Genomic DNA, 26,138 nt, shown 5'->3' with positions numbered 1-26,138 from the left:
AAAAAACAAAACCTCGTCTTCATTTTGTTACAAACACTGCTATTCGTACATGAGCACCACCCAGGGTAATTCATTTACATGTAATACAATTATATCAAAACCATCTCTAGATGGGAAGAGAAAAAAATTGATAACCTCTAACTGAGTTAATTTCCCAATGACTACAAAAACCACAAAATTAATAAATTGGAGAACGAATGACCTTAATCTGCTTCAGCAACTAGCTTGAACTATAAGATTACCTCCGTGTCTATTATCCATGCTTGTGGGCGACCTCAAGTAAAAGCTAACTCGAAACTCTCCAGTGCTTCACTGTTTACTAAGGGCCCCACAACTATAAACAACACTGTAAGATGAAAGACAGGACCGAGCCATCTTTTAAGTGCATCATAGTAACGAAAATGTTAAAACTTACTCTACTCCGAACCTTGCATAAAGAAACTAGGTGAATTTGTGCAGGATGATACTTCTTCATTCTCTATCCTGGAATTACTTTCGACTCGCTGATAGAATAGCACATAAGCTGCAGATGTCCTAATTTCTTCCTCACTTACTGGGGAAACATGACTGTCATCAAAATGGTACCACTTGTCCTCTTCTATTAACTGAAGGGACAAAAAACAAATTTATTAGGAAATTTTAACAGGCTACATCTAGTAAAATCTACAGCATCAGGAAGATAGATAATTCAGTGATACTTATAAGCATGGACTAACCAACCGTGATAATCTATATACTCTCATACTCACTCTTTCATCTTCAGATGAAATGGAAAGAAGAAACAAGGATGATGGTTGACACCCATACAATATATTTTACCTTTGCATAGGAAGAGTAATGACCACCACCTAATCCACCATAGTGATTGCTCACAGCATAAAGTTCATATACATGAGACTGCAGAGAGGAGGCCCTGTGTTTTATGTACTTGCTTAAATCAAGACTGTGAAGAGGGAAGTTCACAAAGGTATCAAGCTTGTTCTTCATGAATCGGCTGTAAGAAAACCGTTTCAGGTGAACAACTAAAATCTCAGGCAGCCTCCACAAGTCCAACTTCTTAGTTGCTTGTCTATGTTGCTTGCAGCTAGGGCAATACCTAATATGGATGATGAGAAGAATGACAAGTTAGCAGAATGAAAATGTTAAGCTATGGACACATTTATCATGCAATGAAGAGAGAGAACACTAACCACATATCATCGGGGCCCAGAGGTTCTTCCTTCAGAAATGTTTCCAAGCATGAAAATAAAGTAACTGCCTCTTGCCTTGTTTTCTTCAACATAAATCCAGACTTGAAGACTTCTGGGAGATCCTCAAGGAAGTTAAAATCATATGTCTCATGCTCTCTGTCAGACCACTCCATCAGTAACCTCCTCATGCTAGATCCTGTGAAATGACAAGGATCAGAATCCAATGCAGTTCTGCTGACACCCTTTTCATCAGTTAAGGCAAGCTGAAAGGGTGGAAGCTGATCAGGAACCTCTTCAACTTCCATGATAGATGTAAACAGTTCTTTCTCACTTGGAATGCCATTTTCTGTCAGTGCAATGGCATCCAAGCTTGGCCCGCAGCCATTACTTTCACTCAATTTTGTATGGTTTACAGGAAATGCTTTTTCTCGCAGCAGTGGTGCCAGCACAGAAGAAACAGCAGCATAAATATCAGCTCTTGTTACAGAATCCATGTCAATACATGTAATCAGCGGTGTCCCTATAAGCTTTCTCTGAAGATTATACTGAGGCTCCAGTAAGAATCTGGAAAAGAAAAGGTAATGCCGCATGGGCATCTCAATGAACTAATACACAATATACTGAATAACAAGATTCTCTTTTATGTTATTATACATCATGTAATTTGTATGAAATGACCTTATGTGCATTATTTAGTACTTGGTACAAAAGAACTGCACTCATCTTGAATATGATTACAAAGATTCGTGAAAGCAGATAAAAATGTTTATTATATGGGCAGCAACAAACAAAACAAAACCTTCAATTAGTTAGGTAAAAATATAAAAAATTATTGTTAAAAACCATAGATAATGAGGACAGTCACAAATCTAACAGATAAAAGTCGTGAAAAAGCGAGTGCTACCACTCCAATATAGTTCCAACAACGGGGTAAATAATGACTGCACACATTAGGAGAAATCCAAACTAAACATGATCCGGCAACTAGACTTGCATAATATTTTAGACCATCTTGAATTTATATCATGAAGTTACTTATGACCATATAGAAAGACCACGCTAACATCTCTTGAAAACCTTAAAATATGTGCAGCTCAGAATAACATCAAACATCTTAAATAAAAATTTGCAGTGGATCTCGGCAATAGGGCAGCAAGTAAAGATGCTGATTCTCGATAACAAAAACATAGAGGATATCCACAAAATAAGCAGCATGCATAAGTATGATGCTGAAACTGATATAATAATAAAAAAAGATTAGGTATGCAGGTGAAATTTGAGAAAGCCCTATGTAGCCTAGTAGTCATTGATTTTGAGATGACCAAGGGGAAGTTGGCTGATGATCCAATAAAGTGGAGCATTACAACTTGACAATCTGCTTTTGTAGCAACAAACAAAACTATAGAGGGATGCTCATCATCATCACCAACTGCAACGTTAGATCTTACATAGGATATTTTTCACTTCCTTCGTATTCTAGGTATTCTTCTTTTATATAATATTTATTCTTTTTTGTAGATGATGTTCTTTCTTAGACTATTAGCATCAGTTGCTCACAGTACTTTATATTCTTTCAACTCTTTCACAAAAAATAATGGTCAATAACATGAAGTATGTATATTTAAAAGGTCCTCCTTGGGCTCAAGGCACCAACTATGGCATCATGAACCATACCGGCAACCCCATACAGCCATCAAATGATTTTTGGAACAGTAGTGCTATCCATTGCCTTCCTTCAGGTGTACCGTTTCATGCTGATCTACATTGCAATCCATGTTTTGGAGAAGCACTCTCTACATGAGGCTTCTATTTGGAGAAACAGTAGGGCTTGCCACTATCCATTGATGGCAAGACTTGGAGTCATGGCAATACTCTCTAATTATAGAAGCACGGACACAAACATGGGACACTGATACGACATGATACAAATAGAGAGAGACAACAAATCTTGAAAAAATATGACACAATATATTTAGGATAGGCAAAATAAATAAATAAAAAATTACATATATTATTGATACATTTAAAGAACTATGTTTCTAAACTCATAATATAAATACAGGCATGCATAAATTATTCACGAGAGAAAAACAAAATGTATCATTATTTAACTATAGTGGATGATGTAGGCAAATATGTGACTTTACAATAATTTGCATTAATATTAATTTTCTCGGATGCACGAACTTGTGATTATTGCATTATGTTTCTATAGCATGCATATATATGAAATTCCTACAATAGATAATTTGCATTATAAATTTGTATAGCATATGATAAATCTTATGTCCAAAAAGCCTCTTAAAAATGTCTGAATTTACTGTATAATTTCTTAAATATCGGATACATTGTATAAGTGTCTGACACGTGTCCGAGTGTCCAACGAGTGTCAGACATGAACACAACATGCTATTTCAAGTGTCCGTATTTTCTAGATAGAAGTTTGTACATCTCACCCCTCCATGACACTAAACATCAGCAAGAATGCCAGGCAAGGATTGCCATCATTTTATTTCTCTACTTGTATCAGCTATTTCTTATTGACAAGAGCTATCTCTGGGGACCATTCTGTCTGTTGATAGAGTTGAAATCACTACTCAACTTACATGTTTGATTTAAAGCATGGCACCAACTTAGAGGATACAAACAAGTAAGCTATGTAATATATTACATTCTATGAAAACCACTCCAAACAATTTTAGCAAAGAAAATAGCAACTTATCAAGTGCAAAACATTCACTAGATCTTCTATTGAAGATGATAATTTGGTGGCCAAGCAATAACATTAATTAGAACAGTAACAAAGTGAACTAGATTAATAAATAGGCTTTGCGGGGTATTAGCTATGGAAAGATAAATTGGAAACAACTTGTAAGGAGAAATCATAGCCCTCCTAAATTCAAGTACTCGAAATGTTTGTTACTAGTGGATGTACATCCTCAAGGATGATACGATTCGGACTTCACCGATGTCCACGTTCGAACGCGAGTGGAGTGCGTTCGAACGAGCTTGTGAACGCCTGTATCAGATTCGCAAATACAAAGAGTACAAAATGTGCATTCGAACGCCACGTTCGAACGCGCCTGCATCACATTCGCACATACAGAGAACGCAAAATATGCATTCGAACGCGATCGGGCGCGTTTGAAAGCGGTCGGCAAAAATCTACTATTTTAGGGTTAATAATTGTCATTTTTGAATTATTTGGTTAGCCTCTAAAGGTGTTAATGACAACCATGGAATCATTATTAAATAAATTGAGTTTTGCCCTAGTCTCCTTCGTCTTCTTTCTCTCTCGTTCTCTTATTCTCCGGCGACGCCGCTTCTAACCCCCTTCGACCGACCACTCACCTAAGGGCGACCCACTCCTCCCCCTTCTTCCAATCTATCTATCACTTTGCCCTAACCCTTACCATCACCCATAACCCTTCCACCTCCACGTATTCACCAATGCCACTCCATTACCGCCGGTACACCACCATCCATTATCACCTAGGATCTCGTGCCTCCATCCACGAATCCAAAGACTAATCGGACGATATCTAGAGATCCCACTATCTGATTCGTCTGAAACTAGATTTGTTGGAAAGCTCTTTTCCAAAGCTACAACATATCGAAATTTCATGTCGATCGGACAGCTACATCTTTCGGGATCTATTTTCAAAGTTCCGTGTCAGATCTTGTCCAGATCTGAAAATCGAGATAAATAAGCATTGGCCTAAGGGAAGATCATACCAACTTGATATCAGAGCCACCGTTTCTCGGACATGTGACGACAACCAGAGCTATGGCTGCAGGGCGAAATGAGGAAAAAGAGATTTCCCCAATAGAGAAGGGGAAACAGTTGCGAGAACCTCCACCCGCGAAACCGCCCGACCAAATCTGCATATGGAAGAGCCTAGCGTTCAAGCCATGTTTGGATCTCTTTCTGAACAAATGGCCATCAACAACCAGATGATGGAGATGATGCGGGAGAATTACGAGCAACAGAGGAAGTCATGGCGAACGAAAATGTACCATCAACCTACAACACGCGTCCACCCCCATAAACCCGCCGCCACCGGTTCAGAATTTGCACCCACAAGAGCCTCTGCTGCCACCACCCTATAGGCAGAGACAAGCAAGGATGGTTCCACCATGCCCAGTTGCAGGTGAGCCCATCCGACGAGCGAACCACTATGAAAATTGTCTTGGAGATCTAGATCCGTGGGCTGGACAATACGAACCGAAACCGCGTCAAGTTAACCAAAATCGAAGAAGGGATCATCAACCATTCATGGTGCACCCTCCTCCGATTAGACAAGGACTAGGATATGATCAAGATCAAGACAACGATATCCGTGAGAAAATCGTGTCTCGAATTTCCCAAGTTCAAAGGTGGTGATCCGATCGATTGGTTGTATAGGTTAGAACAATTCTTCACGTACTAGGGTACAGCGGAAGAATATAAGATGACGCTTGCGAGCTTCCACTTTGAAGATACGGCGCTTCATTGGTTTCGAGCAGCCAATGCCCATGAGACGATTGAAACTTGGGCCAACTTTTGTGCCGATATCACGCAGCGATTTAGAGCGTCGGGGTATAAAGACTTTGATGCTCTCCTCTCAAAGACGGTGCAAAGGACCACGGTTGGGGCATACCAAGAAGAATTTGAAAGGATAAGTAGCTGATGCCAACCCCCATGGACGGATCAGCAACTTCGCAGCACTTTCATCTCCAGGCTACGGGGAGATATACAAGCCAATGTGAGGGCTTTAAAGCCTAGAACCTTAAAGGAGGCCTTCGAAGATACAGTAGTCATGGAAGACAAACATCGAGCCATGAAGTTACACCTCAAACAGAACTGGGCGAGCCAAGGAAGCCACAATCCAACTCAACCAACCATAGCGGCAGGAAATGTTACCGGCATATCAAGAACCGCTGCTGCAATGGTGCCTCCTCGAGCACCCCTGAAGCCCTCCCAAGATGTGAAGTACGCACCTAAAGGTTCGGGACGAGCACTCACACCTACTCAAGTAGAGAAACGAAGAGCCAAAGGCCTATGCTTTCGTTGTGATGAGAAGTTTGTACCCAGACATCGCTGCGCTAAATCGATGGGATCGATGATGCTAATAGATGGATTGGAAGAGGTAGAGGATGAGATTGTAGCTGAAGAGGAAGGTATGGCTGGATAGCAAGGAGTAGCTGAGGAGCAACCCGTGGAGGACATGATAGCCGAAATCTCCTTTCACGCCTATTCAGGGACAGCCGCGCCAAAGACTTTGCAGGTGAACGATGTAGTCAAGAAAACCATAGTGAGAATCTTAATTGACACTGGGTCCACCCACAACTTCATTAATAAGAGACTTTTTAAAAAGATTGGGCTTGAGTCAAAACCCACGGAAGGATTCGATGTGACGATTGGAGATGGCACCACATTGCGAACAAATTTTATTTGTGGAAATGTGGAATTGAAGGTGCATGGCCAAACTTTCACATTGGATCTGTATCCGTTGGCCTTGCGAGGTGCCAACATTGTCTTGGGAAACCAATGGCTTCAAAGCTTGGGGCCCGTAACATTTGATTTTTTTAAACCACACTTACATTTCGAAGGAATGGTCGGAGAGTGCTGCTGGATGGAAATCAACCGCTGTTTGAACTTCCAAGCATAGGGGACGCAAGTGAGCTCGCTTCTTTCTTGGCACCCACCTTTTTTTTTCTCAGATCTGCGAAGAGCCAGCCCAGAGGATAGTGATCTAGTCCGACTCATGGAAGAGCTGAGAGAGAACCCATCAAGCCACCCCGAGCACGAGGAGCACGACGGGTTGGTACTCGAGCGCGAGCGGATCAAGGTACCCGCGGACGAAGAGCTACGAAGACTATTGATAGCACACTTCTATGATACTACTATAGCAGGTCATAAAGGAGTCTTACGTACCTACAAGCGGCTGGCCCAAAACTGTACATGGACAGCGATGAAGTCGGACGTGAAGAAGTATGTGCGTGAATGCCAAATCTGCCAACGAGTCAAATCAGAGACACTCAAGCCCAGCGGGCTGTTACAACCACTACCTATATTGGAGCATATTTGTGAGGACATCTCTATGAACTTCATCGAGGGGCTGCCAAAGGTTCGAGGACAATCGGTGGTGTTCGTTGTGGTAGATAGGCTAAGCAAATATGCTCATTTCATTGCATTGATGCACCCATTTTCAGCAAAAAAGGTTGCTGAAATTTTTGTTCGGGAAGTGGCACGCTTGCATGGGATGCCTAGGACGATCGTGTCAGACTAGGATCGCATCTTCATCAACAAGTTTTGGTCTGAGTTCTTCAGTTTGCAAGGGACTCGAGTCAACCTTAGTTCAGCTTATCACTCCGAGACGGATGGCCAAACCGAGGTGGTGAATCTCGGACTAGAGCAATATTTGCGATGATTCGTGGCGGATCAACCAAAGGATTGAGTCAAATTCCTTCCATGGGCCGAGTGGTCATACAATACAGCTCATCACTCTAGCATCGGCATGACCCCCTTTGAGGCGGTTTATGGGCGCACTCCCCCTGTCTGTGCCTATGATAGGCTCGCGGCGGCAGATCGGACCGAGCTCGACTTGGAACTTGCGGATCAAGATGAAACCTTGAGATGGCTCAAGATTCACCTAGCATCCGCCCAGAACCACATGAAGCAGACTCATGATAAAGGCCAGCGTGAGCAAGAGTTTGAGGTTAGTCAATTGGTGTTCGTTCAAGCTCAACCGTATCGGTAGTCTACATTGAGGCTGATTTTGAACTAGAAGCTAGGTCACAAGTACTACGGGCCATATCAAGTGCTACAACGAATCGGACCGGTAGCTTACCGGTTGGACCTACCTGAAGGAACCCGAATCCATCTGGTCTTCCATGTATCGGCATTGAAGGCCCAAATTGGGCCTAACCATGTGGTGGGTTCAGCCTTGCCCGAACCAATGGAGGAAGATAGCCCAGCTGAACCGGTCCGAGTCTTAGGCCGTAGGAGAAGACGCCACGGATCCAAATTGGAGACAGAAGTACTGATTGAGTGGCTAGGCAAGCCTACTGACTAGTCTACCTGGGAGCTAGAGTCAGATATCATGGATCGCTTCCCAAATTTCACACCTTGAGGGCAAGGTTGTGGAAGCGTGGTGAATTGATACGATTCGAGCTTCATTAATGTCGTCTCAAGCATGGATACACTTTAGGGGTGTTTTTTATTCTTATTTTAGTGTTTAATTTATAAAAAAATAAGTTTTCTGTATGTCGCATTTGAACGCGGGTGGAGTGCGTTCAAACGCGCTTATGAACACCTACATCAGATTCGCAAATACAGAGCGTGAAATGTGCATTCGAACGCACCTGCGAACGCCTGCATCACGTTCACACATACAGAGAACGCAAAATGTGCGTTCGAACGCGATCGAGTGCATTCGAACGTGGTCAGCGAAAATCTACTGTTTTAGGGTTAATAATTGTCATTTTTGAATTGTTTGGTTAGCCTCTAAAGGTGTGGATGGCAACCATAGATTCATTATTGAATAAATTGAGTTTTGCCCTAGTCTACTTCGTCTTCTTCTCTCTCGTTCTCTCGTTCTCCGGTGACGCCGCTTCTAACCCCCCTCGACCGGCCACTCACCCTAGTCCCTTAGGGGCGCCGGCGCACTCCTCCCTCTCCCTTCTTCCAATCTATCTATCACTTTGCCCTAATCCCTACCATCACTCATAACCCTTCCACCTCCATATATTCACCGGTGCCACTCCATTACCACCGGTCCACCACCATTCATTATCACCTAGGATCTCGTGGCTCCATCCACGGATCCAAAGACGGACTTCCTGACGTCCATCTACTAATCGGACGATATCTAGAGATTCCACCGTCTAATTCGTCTGAAACTAGATTTATTGGAAAGCTCTTTTCCAGAGCTACAACATATCAAAATTTCACGTCGATCCGACAGCTGCATCTTTTGGGATCTATTTTCAAAATTCCGTGTCAGATCTTGTCTAGATCTGAAAATCGGGATAGATCAAGCCTTGACGTAAGGGGAGATCGTACCAAAGGATCCAAGAATACTTAAGATATTCGACTGGCTATGTCCCATTGTAAAAGATGTTCAACATAAAATTTAAGTTTTTTCATAGAAATGCCATAATAGAATGTCCAAGTTTGAAAGGCAATAAGCTAGCCTAGTGGCTTAAACCAGGTGCAACCACAACAAGATCAAAGAACTATTAAAACGATGTAAAGTGTGTCAGCTCATGTAATAAATACATGTCTGCATTGGCACCTCTTTATGATTCTGAATATTTGATCTTTTCAAAAAGAATTATGAAAGTTCTCCAAGAAGGCAGTGAAAATTGTGAACTCGGTAGTAAGGTGGTCCTAGATAGAAGTGATAAAACAAGAAAACCAAGTGATGTATGTAATATAGCATCCAACAAAATAACTGAAGACAAATAGCTTATTCTTATATACCTTATTACTAAGAATAAAATACATAATAGTTGCCTATGGACTACTATCCACCAATATGTGGACAACCTCACCTGTCGGTTCTCCTGTGCATCATTTCTAGCCTCAAAAGTCTCTCATGGCCAGTAGGAAGCCTGTAAGCCACAATTTGCTCCTCATCCTTTATATCAGAAAGTGACTCAAAAGGACTCTCTATATAACGGTATATGCGATGGTCATAAACCTGGATAATGGCAAGATCTTGTTTCAAATATGGAGATGATATTTCAAATTTGACAATCATATAGGAAGTGACAAACCACAAATCATACCTCTGCAAGTAACAATTCTTCAGAAGCTTTTAGGCAACAAGCAACAGCCAAAGCTTTGACAAGATCTTTGCAAGAACCATTCTTTGGCACTGTTACAGTGTAAGGCATGGGAAGAGCATCCCCTTTACCACTGAATACAGTGACTGTCATTGTTCTAGTAATTGTTGACGGTAATGGCAACGACAAGTACATGAAGGGATCAAAGGTCACAGAAACTTTGCTGCAGACTGGGCAGACCAGCGTGGATTTGTATTGGCCCTAAAGTTTAACCACCATAAAAGAGAAATGAAAATAGGTTCTTCCACTACTTTATCTTTACTGCACAACTGAGCAATGCAATGACAAGGCAAAAAAGATTCATTATGGAGTTGGGAAATTGGTCAGAGCAAGGTCCACTATACGGCAGATAAATCAAACTTCGAATTATCATCAAGGAACAAGCAAGAAACATGTCACAAGAATACTACTTGTACAGTCCCTCTTTAAACAAATGCCAACAAGATTGTAACAAGAGTGGCAGATAACAGCGATCATAACATGGCGTCATAAAAACAATATTTTAAACAAACTTGAGGGAAAAAATGCACTATCTTATCTAGCAGTAAAATGGATATGCCAAAGTCCTATGACTCATCTTGTAACAACTCAATAGATGTTCACTTCGCATGAAGAAATGACATATTAGTTAAACAATTTAGCCTTCCGAATACTATAAGCATGATAGGCTATTCGAGGATAGTATTTGTCCACACAAGTTAATCAGGACATAAAGACACTCAAGAGAACAGAGTCGACTAAGTGGAGACCATTATGCTTTCTTGTCTCTCTTTTTCAAATTCTCCATTATATTGATGTAAATGAGACAAACTCAGGTGGTCTAAGTTGGCTTGGCTCACCTTGATACTATTAGAAACAGAGCTCGAACTTGGCTTGAGCTAGAGTAGACAAAATAGACATGATATATTGATACCAAGAACCTACCCTTTGATGCCTAAACTTCAATTTAAATCTCAAAGAATTAATCAAGAAAAGAGTATCAACTACACATAGTTCCCATCTTCGTATATCATAGCATATCTAGTTTGTGAGTGCATTTAGGTAATATACATTGGGTCTAACACCAAGGTTGTCCTACATCAGGTTGTGCTCTATATGTATGTTTTCTTCTTCTATGCTCTTTTTATTTATCACTAACATTGGAATAAGAAGTCCTAATCTCCCTACAACCTTGCGAAAAAACGCACGTAATATGCAGGTAGCACCCTAGCACCTAGTGCATGGTGGTATGTGAGCACAAATATGGGTACCTATATAGTATAGCATTTTAATATATGAAAATCATTATATATGGTATTAAATATATTTTTTGTAAAATTTTGTTAGTAATATACTAATATAATGTACTTAATGATATTTGCAGAACCATATTATATGCACACAAATACCATTTAATAGCATCATGCCATCATGTTTACAAAATACCAAACTACAAGCTATAAATGGTAATCAATCAAGAAGTTAATAGAAAAGTGAAAGAACAGTAGCTATTTCAACAAAAAACTAGAAGTAGTAAAGAAATAGTAAATACAATGATCACTTAAGTGGCCCACCTGCCTTTCTAGACTGCAAATGCTCAAAGCAGGATGGTCTATTGCCCAACTAGGTGGCCACCAAAACCGCCTTTCACAACACTCGTTCCTTTGTTACCATTAGTTTACAAAGTTTTATAGAAGAACATGTGGTTCATCTGGATTATAGAAGTAGAAGGATTTTGTGTCTTAGTGTGAACCAAGTAAGAGGAGTGCCAAAGATCTAGCAAATAAGATAGAGAATCTTTTATTTTTATTTTCTAAAAAAAGTGTGTCAAATTATTCAAGAATGCCAGAACTAACCAATTGTTTTAAAAAATGACTGCCTTATGTCTTTCTAGATGTCCAGTTCACTTAGATTTATCATGATTTAGCACGTAGATAGGCCTAGAATTTTAATTTAATTTAAACATGGATTGAACTATCAGCCGACGCTGATCTAGAACCACGGCTGGAACGAGGAAGATTTCTAGTTTCAATCGGGTTTTGATGGTATCAGCCAATACTAGACCACATTGGCTGAAATGGCTGAAATACATTTTTCTTCTTTGTATCAGATCCAAATTGATTTTCTTGGATCCAACCCAAATCCTACCTTGGACATTATCCCACCTCTTGTCGGATCTGAATCAGACTTATCTAAGTGTAAACATTGGAAAATTTGATTAATCATAGATTAATCTAACAAATGAGAGCTAGATTCGACTAATTAATAGGAGATTCAGCAAGCTTGAAGCTCAACCAAAGTGTTTTCTTTCAACCAAACCATGGAGCTAACACCAAAATAAAATGGAGAAACAACTCCTGCTAAGGAAAATAAACATACAACTTTGAATAATCAAGACAGCAACATAGCAAGAGATACCTGGCAAATATCTACAATGACAGAGTCATTTCGAGCCTTGTGATTCTTCCAACATTCATCAGAAAATTCCTCGTCAGGACGACCGTCTGCATCTTTTGCTTCAATATATGGCTTATTTTTCACACGATTTAGATCTTCATGTAGGCCATCCAACAAAAAGGCAAGAAGTTCCTAAAAGGAAAGGAAACTTATATATTCATGTCAAAAGAGCACTACCAAGTAAAGATCATGCAATAAGAAATGCAGTAGGAGTTTAGAACCGTTGAGTACAAGATGAGACCATATTGACTTGATTGTAGCATAAAATTTTCCTAAATTTACAGAAGTCCAAAATATGCAGTGGAACAGATTGAAAACCTAAATGATATATACTAAGGAACATGATTTTTCAAATCACAGACTCATTCACAGAACTGAGACATTTTGAATTGTCTAAGTATCATATGCCTTCAAGCTAATAAAATCAGAAGATCTGGCATCATCGAATCGACCATGGATACTGCACACGAGTTGAAGATATGGCAATTATGATAATTAGTTATTTATCTAGATATAGACATGCCAAATACATATACATATATATTTGTCTTTTGTACTTCTAAGCTGAGCTTCTATTTTTGTGTATAGAGATTAGAAGCTCCTAGAAATAATTTGCCGGCCAGGAAACATGTCTGCTAGGCTGTTAGAATGTGCAATAAATAATTTTCTTAGATACACACAAGCTAAAAATAAGGTACAGGTTGTTTCCACTTCAATTTTGTCAACAATCTTTATGCTTCATGTGTGTCACAAAGAAGGTGCAAGCAAAACTAAACTGACCTTCAGACACAAATTCAGAAAAAAAACCTATGCAGAAAAACAACAATCATGATGCTGATGTGGATGCTACTACCAACCTGTGAATCATGCTGATTATATCCACTAAATTGAGGAGCAAACCGAGCAAGTTTAGCTTTAAATGAACGAGGTGCAATTGATGTACGTCCCGATGACCATAATTTTCTTAATAATTCTCCAAATGCTAGTGCGAGTTCACCCTGAACAATAAAGAAATAATACATATAATCTGCAATTAGATGCACTGCCAATGATACTGATGCAAATATAATGGAAAACTTCCTGAAAGAGTAATGAGTAAAAATGAGAAGATAGTCATACTTGCATCCCCAATGGGTTTTCTTTGTTTATCTCCTCAGTATAATCTTGCAAGAAGTACTCTACCAGAGGAGGCGTGTGCGCTAAACATTGTATGGCACTATTCATGAAACATGTGTTACCCAGGTTATGCAGTCCAGTCAGGCCTTGGCCATCTACTTTTACTCCATTATTCAGATTATCATCAGAATCTTCTACATCTCTTAGTGCAAAACTAAAACTACTCCCCTGAAGGAAATTGGAACCAAATCCACTTGAATAATCCTTTGATAATGTTGGCCCTCCAGCAATTGTCATAGATGAAGTTGAAGGCTCTAGTGGAACCAAAGCCAACTCATTCCCCGCCGAACTCGTGCCAAAATCAGAAGGCCAAAGCTTGTTAGATTGCACCTCCAAAAGAATCTGCACAGGTTTATAATAGGATGGATGAAGTGCCAGATACAAACTAGGAGGTTAAGCTATATAGATTATTTTGTAAATATCAAACTATGCAAAATTAAACACCATGCCTACTTTACCAAAACACCTAGAAATGGTAACAAAAACACAGGATTCATCTGAAGCTTACAACTTAGCCTGCAAGAGTGAACATACTTAGGTTTTATACATAATATTTTGTAGTCGTATTTATCTCATCTAGCAGACAAATATATATTTCTGGCTTTGAGCAAACCATGATCTACATAAGGTTTGCAGGAAAAGAAAATGCAAGATGCAGAATTGCAAGTATCCGGTTTTACTAGCCACACATAAGTCATGATGGAACTGCAGCTTTCAGAGCTCTGGAAAACAAGAATTCTTTTGTTCTTAAAAAATCATACAAGTATACTATTTTCAGTGTGCTCAGTTCTTCTTGAATATATCACAGTATTATAGTATCATATCAAGCATAATGAAATGGAAAATTACAACACCAAAAAGGACAAGAAGTGAGATATTTCACAAAACAATAGCAGTTTCCACAACAGATAGACAGGTGAAGGAAATATTTTCATCAGCCAGATTTTAATATTGCATAACCTTACCTCCTGGTCCATTTGTAGCTGAGCTTCCTCTAGTGTCTGATCAAAATTAGTCAGTTTATGATGCTTAGTCTGGAAGAAGTAGTCCCAAATATGTACCTAACAGAAGACATAATCAAAAGAAATAAGATGGAACTCTACATTGCAACAGGTGATATTTCAACAAATCTAATGAGGTACCTCACGTACCTTTGCCTTCTCTACTGTAAGAAGTGAGCAAACCATGCTGTAAAGCTCACCTACTGAAGCCTGGAAAAAAGAAAACAATGTTTAGTGCTGGCATCACTTTCACAGAAAGCATTAACCTATCTATAAGTTCTTAACTTATCAACAAGATCCACAAAGAACTATAGGAATCATGGGTAATTTATCTTTCATATTATTGCACTGGACAAAGATAAAAGAAGCACACATTCATCATACTCTCCACTGCAGTATAGACCAATGTATCAAAACAAACATAAGGAATAGGGAAAAAAAATCCACACATTTGTATAATTCCTAGAAGTAGACCTTGAGCTTAACCTTACCCATATAGAATTAGGGGTGCAGCATTAAACATCAGGAACAAGTAGCCCCATTATTATTCATATTTGGGTTTTAAATTGATCTAGGTTAGTTTTCTTTAATTGTCATGTTGAAATATCTACTTTGGCAATTTTTTATTCCCCCAATTTGACCTGGTTTGTGTTATTCTAGGTGTGATGATTGCCCACAAAATTCAATTGACCCGTTGGTCAATCATTAGGCTAGGTGCCAATTTGGATTGTGTCAGCGAGAGTCTGCTATGTCCTATTACCTTGTTTAGAGTGACAATTTCCTATGTGATCCCTATTATCTTCTACTTGAATATAATTGCCTCTTATAAGGACTCTAGATTAAGTCAATAAAAGCTAACCAAGAAGAGGATATGTAGCAAATCTAAAAGCAAACATAAAGAGCAAAGAAATTGGCACTAAAACTTCTTTGAGTAACATACTTACCCTTTTTCCTTCCCTAAGCCCTATCCCATGTGATGCCACAAGGAGCCTTGAGATTTCTTAATGTGGCAAGAAATGAGAAACATACTTATACGATAAAAAAATAAGGAGATAGATTCACACCTAAAGGTGATAAAAAATAGGATCTGTGAACCTTTTTTCCCGTCTCCAAGTAGAGTTGTCAAAAAATCTCGCTACCTCGATCCAAGTGGAACTAAATTTTTTAGCTCAAAAATTTAATCAAGCTGAGCTGAGCCAGAGTTAGCTCGGCTCAATTAGGGCTCAAATACTTTAGTTGTAATATATACAAATATATATATATATAATAATTGGAGTTAATAGAATTGTTGGATCTAAGATCCAATGGATAGTAAGAAATACTTATACGCCCTCTAAAAACCTAAATCACTCAAAACCAGTCTCTTCCTCTCGGCTCCACGAACAAACTCTTCCTTTTTCTTCCTCTCGCCTCCGATAGTTTTCTTCTTCATCTCACATCCATCAGCCTTCTTTCTCTCACCTCAAGTTCTTATACCTCCACTAACCACTTTCTTCTTCTTCCTCTCTCCTTCACCAGCCTTTTTCTTCCTCCTTTCGCCTCCTCCGATGAAGAATGCACAAAGGAGAGCATCTACAGAGAAAGAAAATATAGTCGGGAACTAGGAAAGAGAAGGGAGGAAGGTGATGGGACTCCATTACCACTTCAATTAGATATAGATTTAATTTTCTCTAGTTCTTCTACTAATGTTTAATTTTTTCTCTAGTTCCTCAAGATCTCATGAAATTCTTCTACAAATATTCAGCTGGACTTCTTTTCCTCTCCTCAAAAATGTATTGGATTGATTGAGAATATATTGGATTTGGTGATTTTTTCAATATCCATGGTTATGAAACCCACTATCGAGCTACCGAGCCGAGCCGGCCTTATCTGACTCATCTCGAGTTTGAGCCGAACTCGAGCTAAGAAAAAAATAACTATCTAGCGAGCCAAGCTAGGCCTAGCTCGGCTCATTTACACTCCTATCCCCAAGTACCTTTTCTATACTAGTATGACTAGATAGATAAGAGAGGAATATAAGCAACCTAGCTGTGGGGAAAGGAAGGCAACCCACCTGACCGATAAGGGAAATATAGAACGTGGAATCCACTACAAAATACAAGTAGAATCCTTGACAAAATATTCCATGATTAATTCTCTTATTTTGGTCATTAGCTTTTTTGAAACAGAGTCAAGCCAACCTCAAGCAAGTTTGGAATTAGATTGCCACGATCTAGTGAATTATGACCTCATCTCAAGGTCAAGCAGTCAGCTAGACATTTAATAGCTCTGAGTTGTGTCCAGCCAAACTCGAGTAACTCTAGTTAAGGTAGTTACCTCTTTCCATGCGTAAAACCTCTGCCTTCTGGTTCTGCGCTACCATGTCTCCTCAATCTCTCCAATGACACCTAAAACCCTATTGTACATCCTACAATAAGACCTTACAATTCACTCTCTCCTATTTCTCTATATAAATTTCCAACATCACTAGAGGCTATCATCTACTCTTCTTTCATCTATTCTTTTTCGACCCCTGATCCAGATATCTATCACACCTTAAGCATCCTTCTGATGATTGAAATCATTTCGGTGCAAGAACTTGAAGAAAAAGGAATGGCTTAGATAGTTAGATGTTTTAGTTCTAAGCTACCAACTGGGTGTGAGTGTGAAACCTATCTTACATTGCCCCTTTTTGCCTTTTCTGTCAAGAAATATTCACTGCCAGATAACATACCTTTTAGAACCCAAATTACTGTTCTAAAAAAGTGGTCTATGCCCTCACAAAGGCAGTCACTTAGGGGTTCACGATCCCTATGCTGCCCCATATAGGGTGAGGGGTTGCTGCCCAACCCTGAGAAGCATCATCCAAAGGCCAAGAGGCATCAAGAATATCGCAGCCCGAAGGTGATAGGGCTGAATCATCAACCAGCACCACTTGGACACCACCCGAGAGGCGAACCGGTGATTGGACGGACTCCGATCACGATGACTTCCTATATGGCATTCCTGACCGGAGGAGACCCATCCACAGACATGAGCAACACCCTCAACCCATTAGAGGGGGTTTGGGCTTGGACCCAAACCGAGATAACGCCATTTAGGGCCGGACCACGCGTGGGATTCCCAAAATTCAAAAACAACAACCCGACCGAGTGGATATATATGGCAGAGAGGAAATTCACTTGGCAAGGTACCCCTAAGGACCAAAAGGTTCTACTGGCCTCGATTCATTTGGAGGAGCCAGCCCTTCGCTGGTTTAGATCACCGGATGCACAAAACAAGGTGAACATGTGAAAAAAATTTAGCACTGAAATTTACCGATATTTTAGTACCTCTGGATATGAGAATTACTATGTCTTGCTGACCAAGACCGTCCAAAAGACAATAATAGACACTTTCAGAGATGAGTTCGAGAGGATAACTGGCAGGTGTATTCCTCCTTGGTCAAACCTACAGCTGAAATCCACCTTTATTGCTGGACTGCGGTGTGACATCCGGGCAGATGTGAGGGCACTGTGTCCGACCACACTGAAGCAAGCGATCAAGGATGCTCTCTTGATGGAAGAGAAATACACGGAGTTGCGGTTGATAAAAAGGAGTTCATGTTCAAAAGGACTGAGAAGTTAAGAATTACACATCTCATAAAAAAACCAAGTGTCCATGTCTAAAGGAACACTATGAAGAGTGATGAATCATGAGACTAAAATTCTAGTGATGTTGAACTGATGTGGAATGAAAGAAAGAGAACAAGCATTAAGGGAAGGGACAAGAAGGCGGTAGATGATTGACAAGAGATGGTGGTGGCAGCTTGCAAATGTGGTAGATGGTTAAAGGTTATAATTGGCCTATGGCTATGGTAAAGGCAAATACAAGAATCGTACGGGAGATAGAGACAACTAAGACAAAAGGAAAATAAAGGGAAAAGTTAGAGTCGAAAAATAAGACCATAGCAAAGAGAAATAGAGACAGAGAGATTGACAAAAGGAGTATATATTCAATAAAATCAATTTAATAATTCGATGCATGCCTAAGATACAAGCAATAAGACCCTATTTATAGGAAATAAAATAAAGACTCAAAATAACCAAAACCTAATAAGAAACAAACTAATAAGATTATCTAAACCTATCTCAATTCGCAAATATATTTAAAGTTTTTAAATGAGAGGTTAAATAGAACATAGATAGAAAGCCATTGGAATTGGTCATGCCAACAAACATGTAATGGCATACTACGATGACCCTAATGATTGCCCATTCATAGTTTCACACACAATGTCAAAAATGAATAAAAAATAAGTAAATAAGGAAACATCCACAGACTAAAATTTTATTGGAAAAATCGCACTTTACTTCCTTGTGGATTGGCCCAATTACATGAAACTCTCCTATACTTTCAACTTAAGCACTTAAAGGGTCCTATATGTATGTACCAAAATATAACTATTATTTTAACCATCATATTTAATAGTACCAATCATAAACTAACTTCTTCCTCCATAAGACTATATTTATATGATAAAAGCACGTCTCCCATCAAAAGGAAAACACAATTCACCCATGACTTAAATACATAGAGGCAAAATTATTATTTCACCTTCCAATTAATGGTAGATTAACAATCGCACTTTAGTCCAAACCACAAAGGAGTTTAATGCGTTAAGTACAAAAGGTTACATGAAATTAGGCCAAAACCAAAGGGTAATTTCCTCAATTTTGTATAATTTATCTACAACTGCTTGGCAAATCTTTTAGCAAAAGATTACTACCTTTGATAATGCTCAAAGCAATCCAATTGTGAGAAAAAGAACATATACAAACTAACAATTGCCGTGCCGAAGACATGTGAGATCTCCGATCGCCACGACATATTTCGATCAGCAAGGGGCATGCCAACCAGCACGCCCTGGGCTCACCTTTGCATGCCACTGGCACATATTGATATTTTTAGGATAGTTAAAAAATGTTTTTGGGTCTTCGACACAAAAACATTTCTGTAAATGACCTATTTAATTAATCATATAGCAATAGCCAAATAAAAACAATATTCAACACATAATATGATTGAATATATTCATTAAAACTAAGATTAATAATTGAACTCTCCATAATAATTGAAATAAGAAAAGTTAAAAAATATGGACTCAACATGGCATATCATATTTGTCACATAATAAAAAAAAGGCTTTATAGAATATTTTAAGTTTATCACTCTAACAAATCTATTTTGGACTAATAAATTTATTTCAAACTTCACATAACCCGTGCCAGTCGGCAAAGCTCGACATAGATGTGTGCCACTAGCACACCTAAGGGTACAAACGGATCGGATCGTGCTCAACCCATGTCTGGATCAATATTTTTAGTTTGAATACGGATTCGGATAGGATATTGGACAGATAGCATAAATTAAAATCATATCCTAACTAAATGGATACAGATAATTTTCGGATAGAGGATCGGATCTTAAATGAATATTGATTGAATTTAAAAGATTTATAATATTTTATTTAAATATAATTAACACAAAAATATTAAGAGCTTTACAACAAATAAATTTTTTATATGTCAAATATGTAAAATTAGAGAAATCTCTATAAATAATATATAACGTATTATTAGTAACAATATTAATATTTACTATTTAAATAAGCAAACTAAAAACTATAAATCATTTAAAAAAATATGTGGGTAAACAGATATCCGATATTTGTATCTGAATCCGAAAAATATATCCGACCCGTATCTGAATCCGTATCCAAATTTTTTTCAACAATTCTATCCGTATCCGAATCGGATAGAAATTTTTTATTCGAATCCGATCCGAGTCGGGTCTGATGGTGGGTTGGAACAGAGTTAATCCAACCCGTTTTCACCTTTAAGCACACCCCACGTGTGCAACCATCATAGGGCAAGCACCCTATGCCAATGGCAAGGCTATTATTGATACAAACCAACTAACTAAACAATAGAAAATAATAGGTAAAAATGGAAAATAGAAATTAATTAATAAATTATCATGTTAAAAAACCCAAGAGTGTAGAAAATATGACTTGACAGTGATATGAACAAATTTAACAAAGATCAATCATTCCCTAAGCATTCCAAATGCATACTAAGCATAAAAAGGTAGCACGACTTAAGTGCAGTTAACTTGCAGCTTCTTCGCTAGACTTCTATTATGAAGAAAAGATTATTATCCAATATCAACAAGTTTAAGAATCTACTTAAATAGTACATAGGCTAGGACGTTACCTTTTCTCAAGGTCAATAAGTTAATTCTTATTAAACTAGTTGGTGCACTAGACAATATTAACCCTATGTGCAGGGAAATGCGTATGTAGTTGTTGGAATTTGGGTCAACACAGAAAACAATTAGATTGGACTAAGAGTAACCCACATTAGCTGGCCAAACATATTGACCTTATTTAGGACCTAGAAAGGAGGTTTATTTCCTTAATGGAGTCCAAAATAGTTCCGATATAGAGTTTAACCAATGCTTAATTTAGATTCACAATTATTTCAATTAGGATGCAGATTGATTCTTAAATTTTAAACCCTTCAAAATTGAGTTACAAGTCCCAACTAGGAGTCTTGATTTTGTTCCAATTTAGGAACCCAACCACGGCTATGGAATCATACAAAGATAACTAACCTTACAAAATTGTTCACTTCAGCTCCAATTTTGTCATCTTGTATAGCTGAATCTTAAATAATTCTTTTCAGCGGTAGTATAAGCGTATATTTCAGAGAGAACTAGAGCAATGTCCATAAACAGAGCTTGTACTGTACCTTTTTGCTTATCCTGATATTTCTCTGGGAATTGTCTCTTTCATCAACAAGTTGAAGACAAAGGGGGTACACTTCTACGATGTAGTTCTTGGATATAGAACCCTCAGAAATCACTCTTCGAGGGAGTTCTGGTCCTCCTTTATACCTGCAAAAACAACAAACAGCATGAATATATGTCTATTATCTTTATATGAGACCAAAGATGCATAGACTCACATACCCACAAAGTAAGGAATCAATACATTATCAATCTGCATCCTTTGAGCAACTGTAGCCCCAATCTAGCTAATAATATTAAAGCATAATTAACCTGAATTAAATTGGTGAGACTGCCTCAAGATACAATGTAAAAAGAGGATTTGAAGTTCAAACATCAAACAAGAATCTAGAAAGTTAGTCAAGTCTGAATAGCAAGCTGAATACTGTTGATAAAACAAAGTCAATTTCATAGTCGGGAGTTGGATCCCCTGAACTCTCATCCTTGTATAGTTTCACGGCCTAATGCTTTATTTCTAAAGGTGAGATAGTTCCATCGGTGATCTTTACCAATGTCGAAATGGCTCTAGAGATGATATCTTATTAACTTATTATCAAATATAAAAATCACAAGTTTTCATATAAAACTTACTATCTAGAAAGTAAGAATGTTGACACTTAATTAACATTGACTAACAAATTTCTCATCAACAGATATACACAAGAATACATTAAAGAGAATATTGTTTGATGTGATCCAGGTCAGACCAGACTGCCTCGTGGACATTGGCGTGAACAATAGGCTTATAGCTTAAGTCATTTATCGAGCTAGTTATTTATTTCAGAATTTGGTTTAGTTTTATTTCAGTTTGAGTTAGTCGGTTTGATTGGATGTTGGATTAGTCATAAACTTGGTTTAATTAAGTGATCTCGGTTAACCGGTTAGCCTCCAATATATAATGTGGAGTATAACCTAGATTAGGCATGAATTGAGAAAATTGGAATTATCCTCCCTAGTCTCCCTTCTCTTCTCTTCGACCTAGCTTCCTCCCTAGCTGCAAGCCCTCTTTTTGGTCATCAACAAACATCCCTCCTCCGTCAGACCTCCCCTTCCCTTTGGGCACCGACCACCTCCTCCCCCTTTTTTCCCTATCTCCCTACCACATCCAGCTACCACCAAGATAGGCCTTACTCGCCCTTGATCACCATCTTTTCGTGCTCCCCAACCTCTGGTCACTCTTTTGATCATATCTCCCAATCTAGATAGCCAAACATCAAGATCATGGATCTGTTGGCTTCCTCTCTTGCAAGGGAACAACATAACCAAATTACACGTGATTCCAACAGGTAGATCTTCCACAATCACCCTTAAAATGTCTGCCCTAGAATCTACCACCAACCAGCCACACACCTCAACCACTGCCACCATCACCTCCATTGGACTTTACCCCTTCTTCCACCACCTCTCTCACCCTAGACCATCATCCCGTTTGAATCATCAACCACACCCTCACCACGCATGGACACTAGTAGAGACCTACAACATCCACTGATCCACAAATCCACCTAGCTACCATTATAATGGTATCATCGGAGTCTAAACCTCGTCTCTGATCTATCCTCCACCAAACCCTGTCAACACCACATTCCTAGACAACCTTACCACGTCCCAAATCTGCCTTAACTCCATTACCCATGCCCAAGCTCTTGATCCCACCAGATCCTCAAGTCAATCCACCAAACGGCACCACACTTGGTAGACTAACACCTCCAATAGAACTTCGTCAAGATTAGACCCAGATACGGCCTGAATCTGTGAAGGTTGTGAATATCAAAATCGAAAATTAAGAAGTTACAGAACAAACTCTAGTTTTGTAACTTTCTAACGTCGAACGAGTTTCAAGCGAATATTCTCCACTGAGTGTGCAAACTATTCCTGCACCAAATCTTGAGTCGATAAGCCAAGATTAGTCCATAACATTATTCATTTTAATTAGATATTGAGATTGTTAAGAGTAACTAGATACATTTAATGGTTACTAAGGAATTCTACCTAGGGAACTTTTGTCGACAAACTTGAGGTTTTACCCTTCGTCCGAAAGAGAGTAATAGGCAACCAAGAAGTACTTTAGTCTTTGTTGAATTGCTGGAATTTAATGAAAATAGGAAAAGAAAGCACAATACTTCTCTTAGGACCATGATCACCCTAGAAAACAAAAACACCAAAATTCACTAGATAATGCTATATATGTAAAGTCACTAACTAATAGTTAGCAGAATTCAAGGTGCAAGGTACATGGCTCCAGCCAAATGCAAAGAAAAGTAGGAAACCCAATATTCGTAGAGTGCTATATCTACTTGTCCCAATTATTAACATTCTTCATTCCATCATAAAATGTAGAATAGCAAACATCACAATGAATTATGGAGAATTTTACTTCAGCATGATTGAGTTTTCCCTCTTAATAGGGAGCTTAACAATCAGCTAAATCATTACTTAATAATCCTTAATCTATTATTTTCTTTTATGCTTAAAAATATGATGAAAAAGATTAAGATATTTAGCTGCTTAATGAATTACTGTAATTTGAAGGAAAAAGATGCCCCGGATGGAGCAAATTGTTGCCAACTTAATGATGAATAAGTACTTCCAGTATTATTTCAGATCATGTACATAGACAATAATCACAGAAATACACACTTTTATATGAAATAGATCAAACAAACAAAGATCTTAATCTATTCTATGAAATATATCAATCAAACAAAGATCTTATTCTATCAATGGGGTGGAAATTTCGAAAGTCAGTATTTTAATAAATCACCAAAGCATAATGTCACCTCATGCAACATATAAATGGCAGGATAAGAATAACAACAGTAGGCTCCTCTAAGATCTTTTCACAGTGTGGTGCTTATGAATAAGACAGCTTTCCAAAATAAAACATTTTAATTTCAGCAACTCCCCTTAGCTTTTAGTTGACCACCAAAATTAGGAGTTACAAATCATTTAAGTTCAAAACATCGGCATGCTACATAAACAAACATCAATGATTTCTTTCTCCTTCCCTCCTCTCTAAACTATAATATAAACTTTAATATAAACGGCAGGATAAGAATAACAACAGTAGGCTCCTCTAAGATCCTTTCACAGTGTGGTGCTTATGAATAAGACAGCTTTCCAAAATAAAACATTTTAATTTCAGCAACTCCCCTTAGCTTTTAGTTGACCACCAAAATTAGGAGTTACAAATCATATAAGTTCAAAACATCGGCATGTTACATAAATAAACATCAATGATTTCTTTCTCCTTCCCTCCTCTCTAAACTATAACTTTCAGAATTAGATAGCTCTAGTAAGAAAGGTCTTACAAAGATAAAATATAAAAACATGATTTACCATTCGAAAAGCTTTCTCCAAACTTCTTGGGGCACCAAAGTGTAATCTTTCCCTTCCTGCAAGTTTCTTTGAAGATCAGGTTCATCTTCCACCTTTGTTCCATCCAATACAAGCTTTGAGTTATCAATCTCTCCAGGTCTAAATGGAATATGCAGAAGGCTCTCACTGCAACTCTCCTCACCCTTGTCCAAACCTACATACTTTTGCCAATCTGTCCACCATCTGCAAATTTACAAGTAGTACACAAGCTCAAAATCATTGCAAAGTACTTTTAAATTCATGAATGAAATTAATAAGATGAATTGCTACTGCTTTCTAAGGAATTAAAATTAAGTCACATCGAGGGCCACAAATGGGTATAAATGGTCCAAAATTGCAGGAGTTTGGTTTTCCTAATATAATGTAGGCATCCAGATCCATTACTCGCTTCACATGTTCAATTTAAAGATATGAAATATGATCAGATTTCACATCATAAGTTCTATCTAATCTGTTATGGTAGATCTCCACCGACATTGCAGGATACATCCTGCACTAAACTTCATGATAGCAAGCATCAAACCATATTGCGCACTTGCTATTCAAAATGCTACCAAATCAGTATCTATCTAAGCCTCACAAGCAAAACAAATAACAGATCAAAAGACTCAAGAGACATCAATCAAAGAGGACTCAAATTGAGACAGCGATCACCTATAAGAAATGAGGTAATACAGATCGCCGTCTTTGACATTATCCTCGGCTTCCCTCATTAACTCACTGATGGTCTCCTTCTCTTCCTCCGGTGTGCACGGCAAGCAACTGCCGGCCGAGAGGAAGTCCTCTGAATTGGGAATCGTCATCGAGAACCACAAGAAACTGTAAAAGAAACTAAGCAAGAGAGAACGGTATCACCAGGAGAAAGAGATTTGAAGAGTAAAGTAATCGATTTAAGAAGGCGAGATTCGAAACCCTAGAACTCGGACAATAAAAAGGGTTAGGAGTAGGTCCCTCGGAGAGAGGGGATTTGAGATCCCGGAAATGGAAAAGAAGAATAAGGAAAGAAGAGAAGGCGAAAGGATGAGGAATACGCCTCGGACCCGGCTTTCTTGATCCCCTTTTCAACGATCTTTCTGGACGACGAGTTCTCGAGTTAATACTAACATTAGAATAATGAGAGAGGTATTGCGGCTTGTAGACGTCGAATGGAAATAAAATTTGTATCCTGATTTTGTTTATTTCTGATAATGGATGTTTGCGTGTAAAAATAGTGAATTAAAAAGTGTTGGACGAAATATGCAACGGTTTGGGAACACCGACTACGTGGCAAAATCTCAGATGCTGATGTTAGAGAGGATTTCACAAGACAAGCGGCTTA

General features: G+C 38.5%; 1 protein-coding gene across 1 annotated transcript; it reads right to left on the bottom strand.

The window, feature by feature from the left end:
- Nucleotides 1-225: 225 nt before the first annotated feature.
- On the bottom strand, nt 226-25,871 carry LOC140798861 (ubiquitin carboxyl-terminal hydrolase 9-like). Its single transcript, XM_073152946.1, has 14 exons — nt 25,475-25,871; nt 24,782-25,003; nt 21,406-21,550; nt 14,786-14,845; nt 14,600-14,695; nt 13,578-13,976; nt 13,316-13,456; nt 12,420-12,590; nt 9,966-10,223; nt 9,729-9,877; nt 1,191-1,754; nt 820-1,096; nt 428-605; nt 226-334 (listed from the first exon to the last, which is right to left on the bottom strand). Exons 1-14 carry the CDS (start codon nt 25,621-25,623, stop codon nt 276-278), a joined length of 2,868 nt encoding a protein of 955 aa, XP_073009047.1. The 5' UTR covers nt 25,624-25,871; the 3' UTR covers nt 226-275.
- Nucleotides 25,872-26,138: the final 267 nt, after the last annotated feature.

The sequence above is a fragment of the Typha latifolia genome, chromosome 12 (genome assembly GCF_019914945.1).
Source record: "Typha latifolia isolate L0001 chromosome 12, TyphaL0001v2, whole genome shotgun sequence".
NCBI classification, from domain to species: Eukaryota; Viridiplantae; Streptophyta; class Magnoliopsida; order Poales; family Typhaceae; genus Typha; species Typha latifolia.
The sequence above is the reverse complement of the archived record's forward strand: the minus strand, read 5'-3'. Positions and strand labels throughout refer to the sequence as shown.

Excerpts from the sequence above, each read along its gene's own strand:
- LOC140798861 (XM_073152946.1), bottom strand. The coding sequence starts at position 25,623 with ATGACGATTCCCAATTCAGAGGACTTCCTCTCGGCCGGCAGTTGCTTG. Across the intron at positions 10,224-12,419 it reads TCATTGTAGATATTTGCCAG|GGCCAATACAAATCCACGCT; the intron begins GTATCTCTTGCT and ends GTTAAACTTTAG. Across the intron at positions 606-819 it reads ATTACTCTTCCTATGCAAAG|TTAATAGAAGAGGACAAGTG; the intron begins GTAAAATATATT and ends TTGTCCCTTCAG.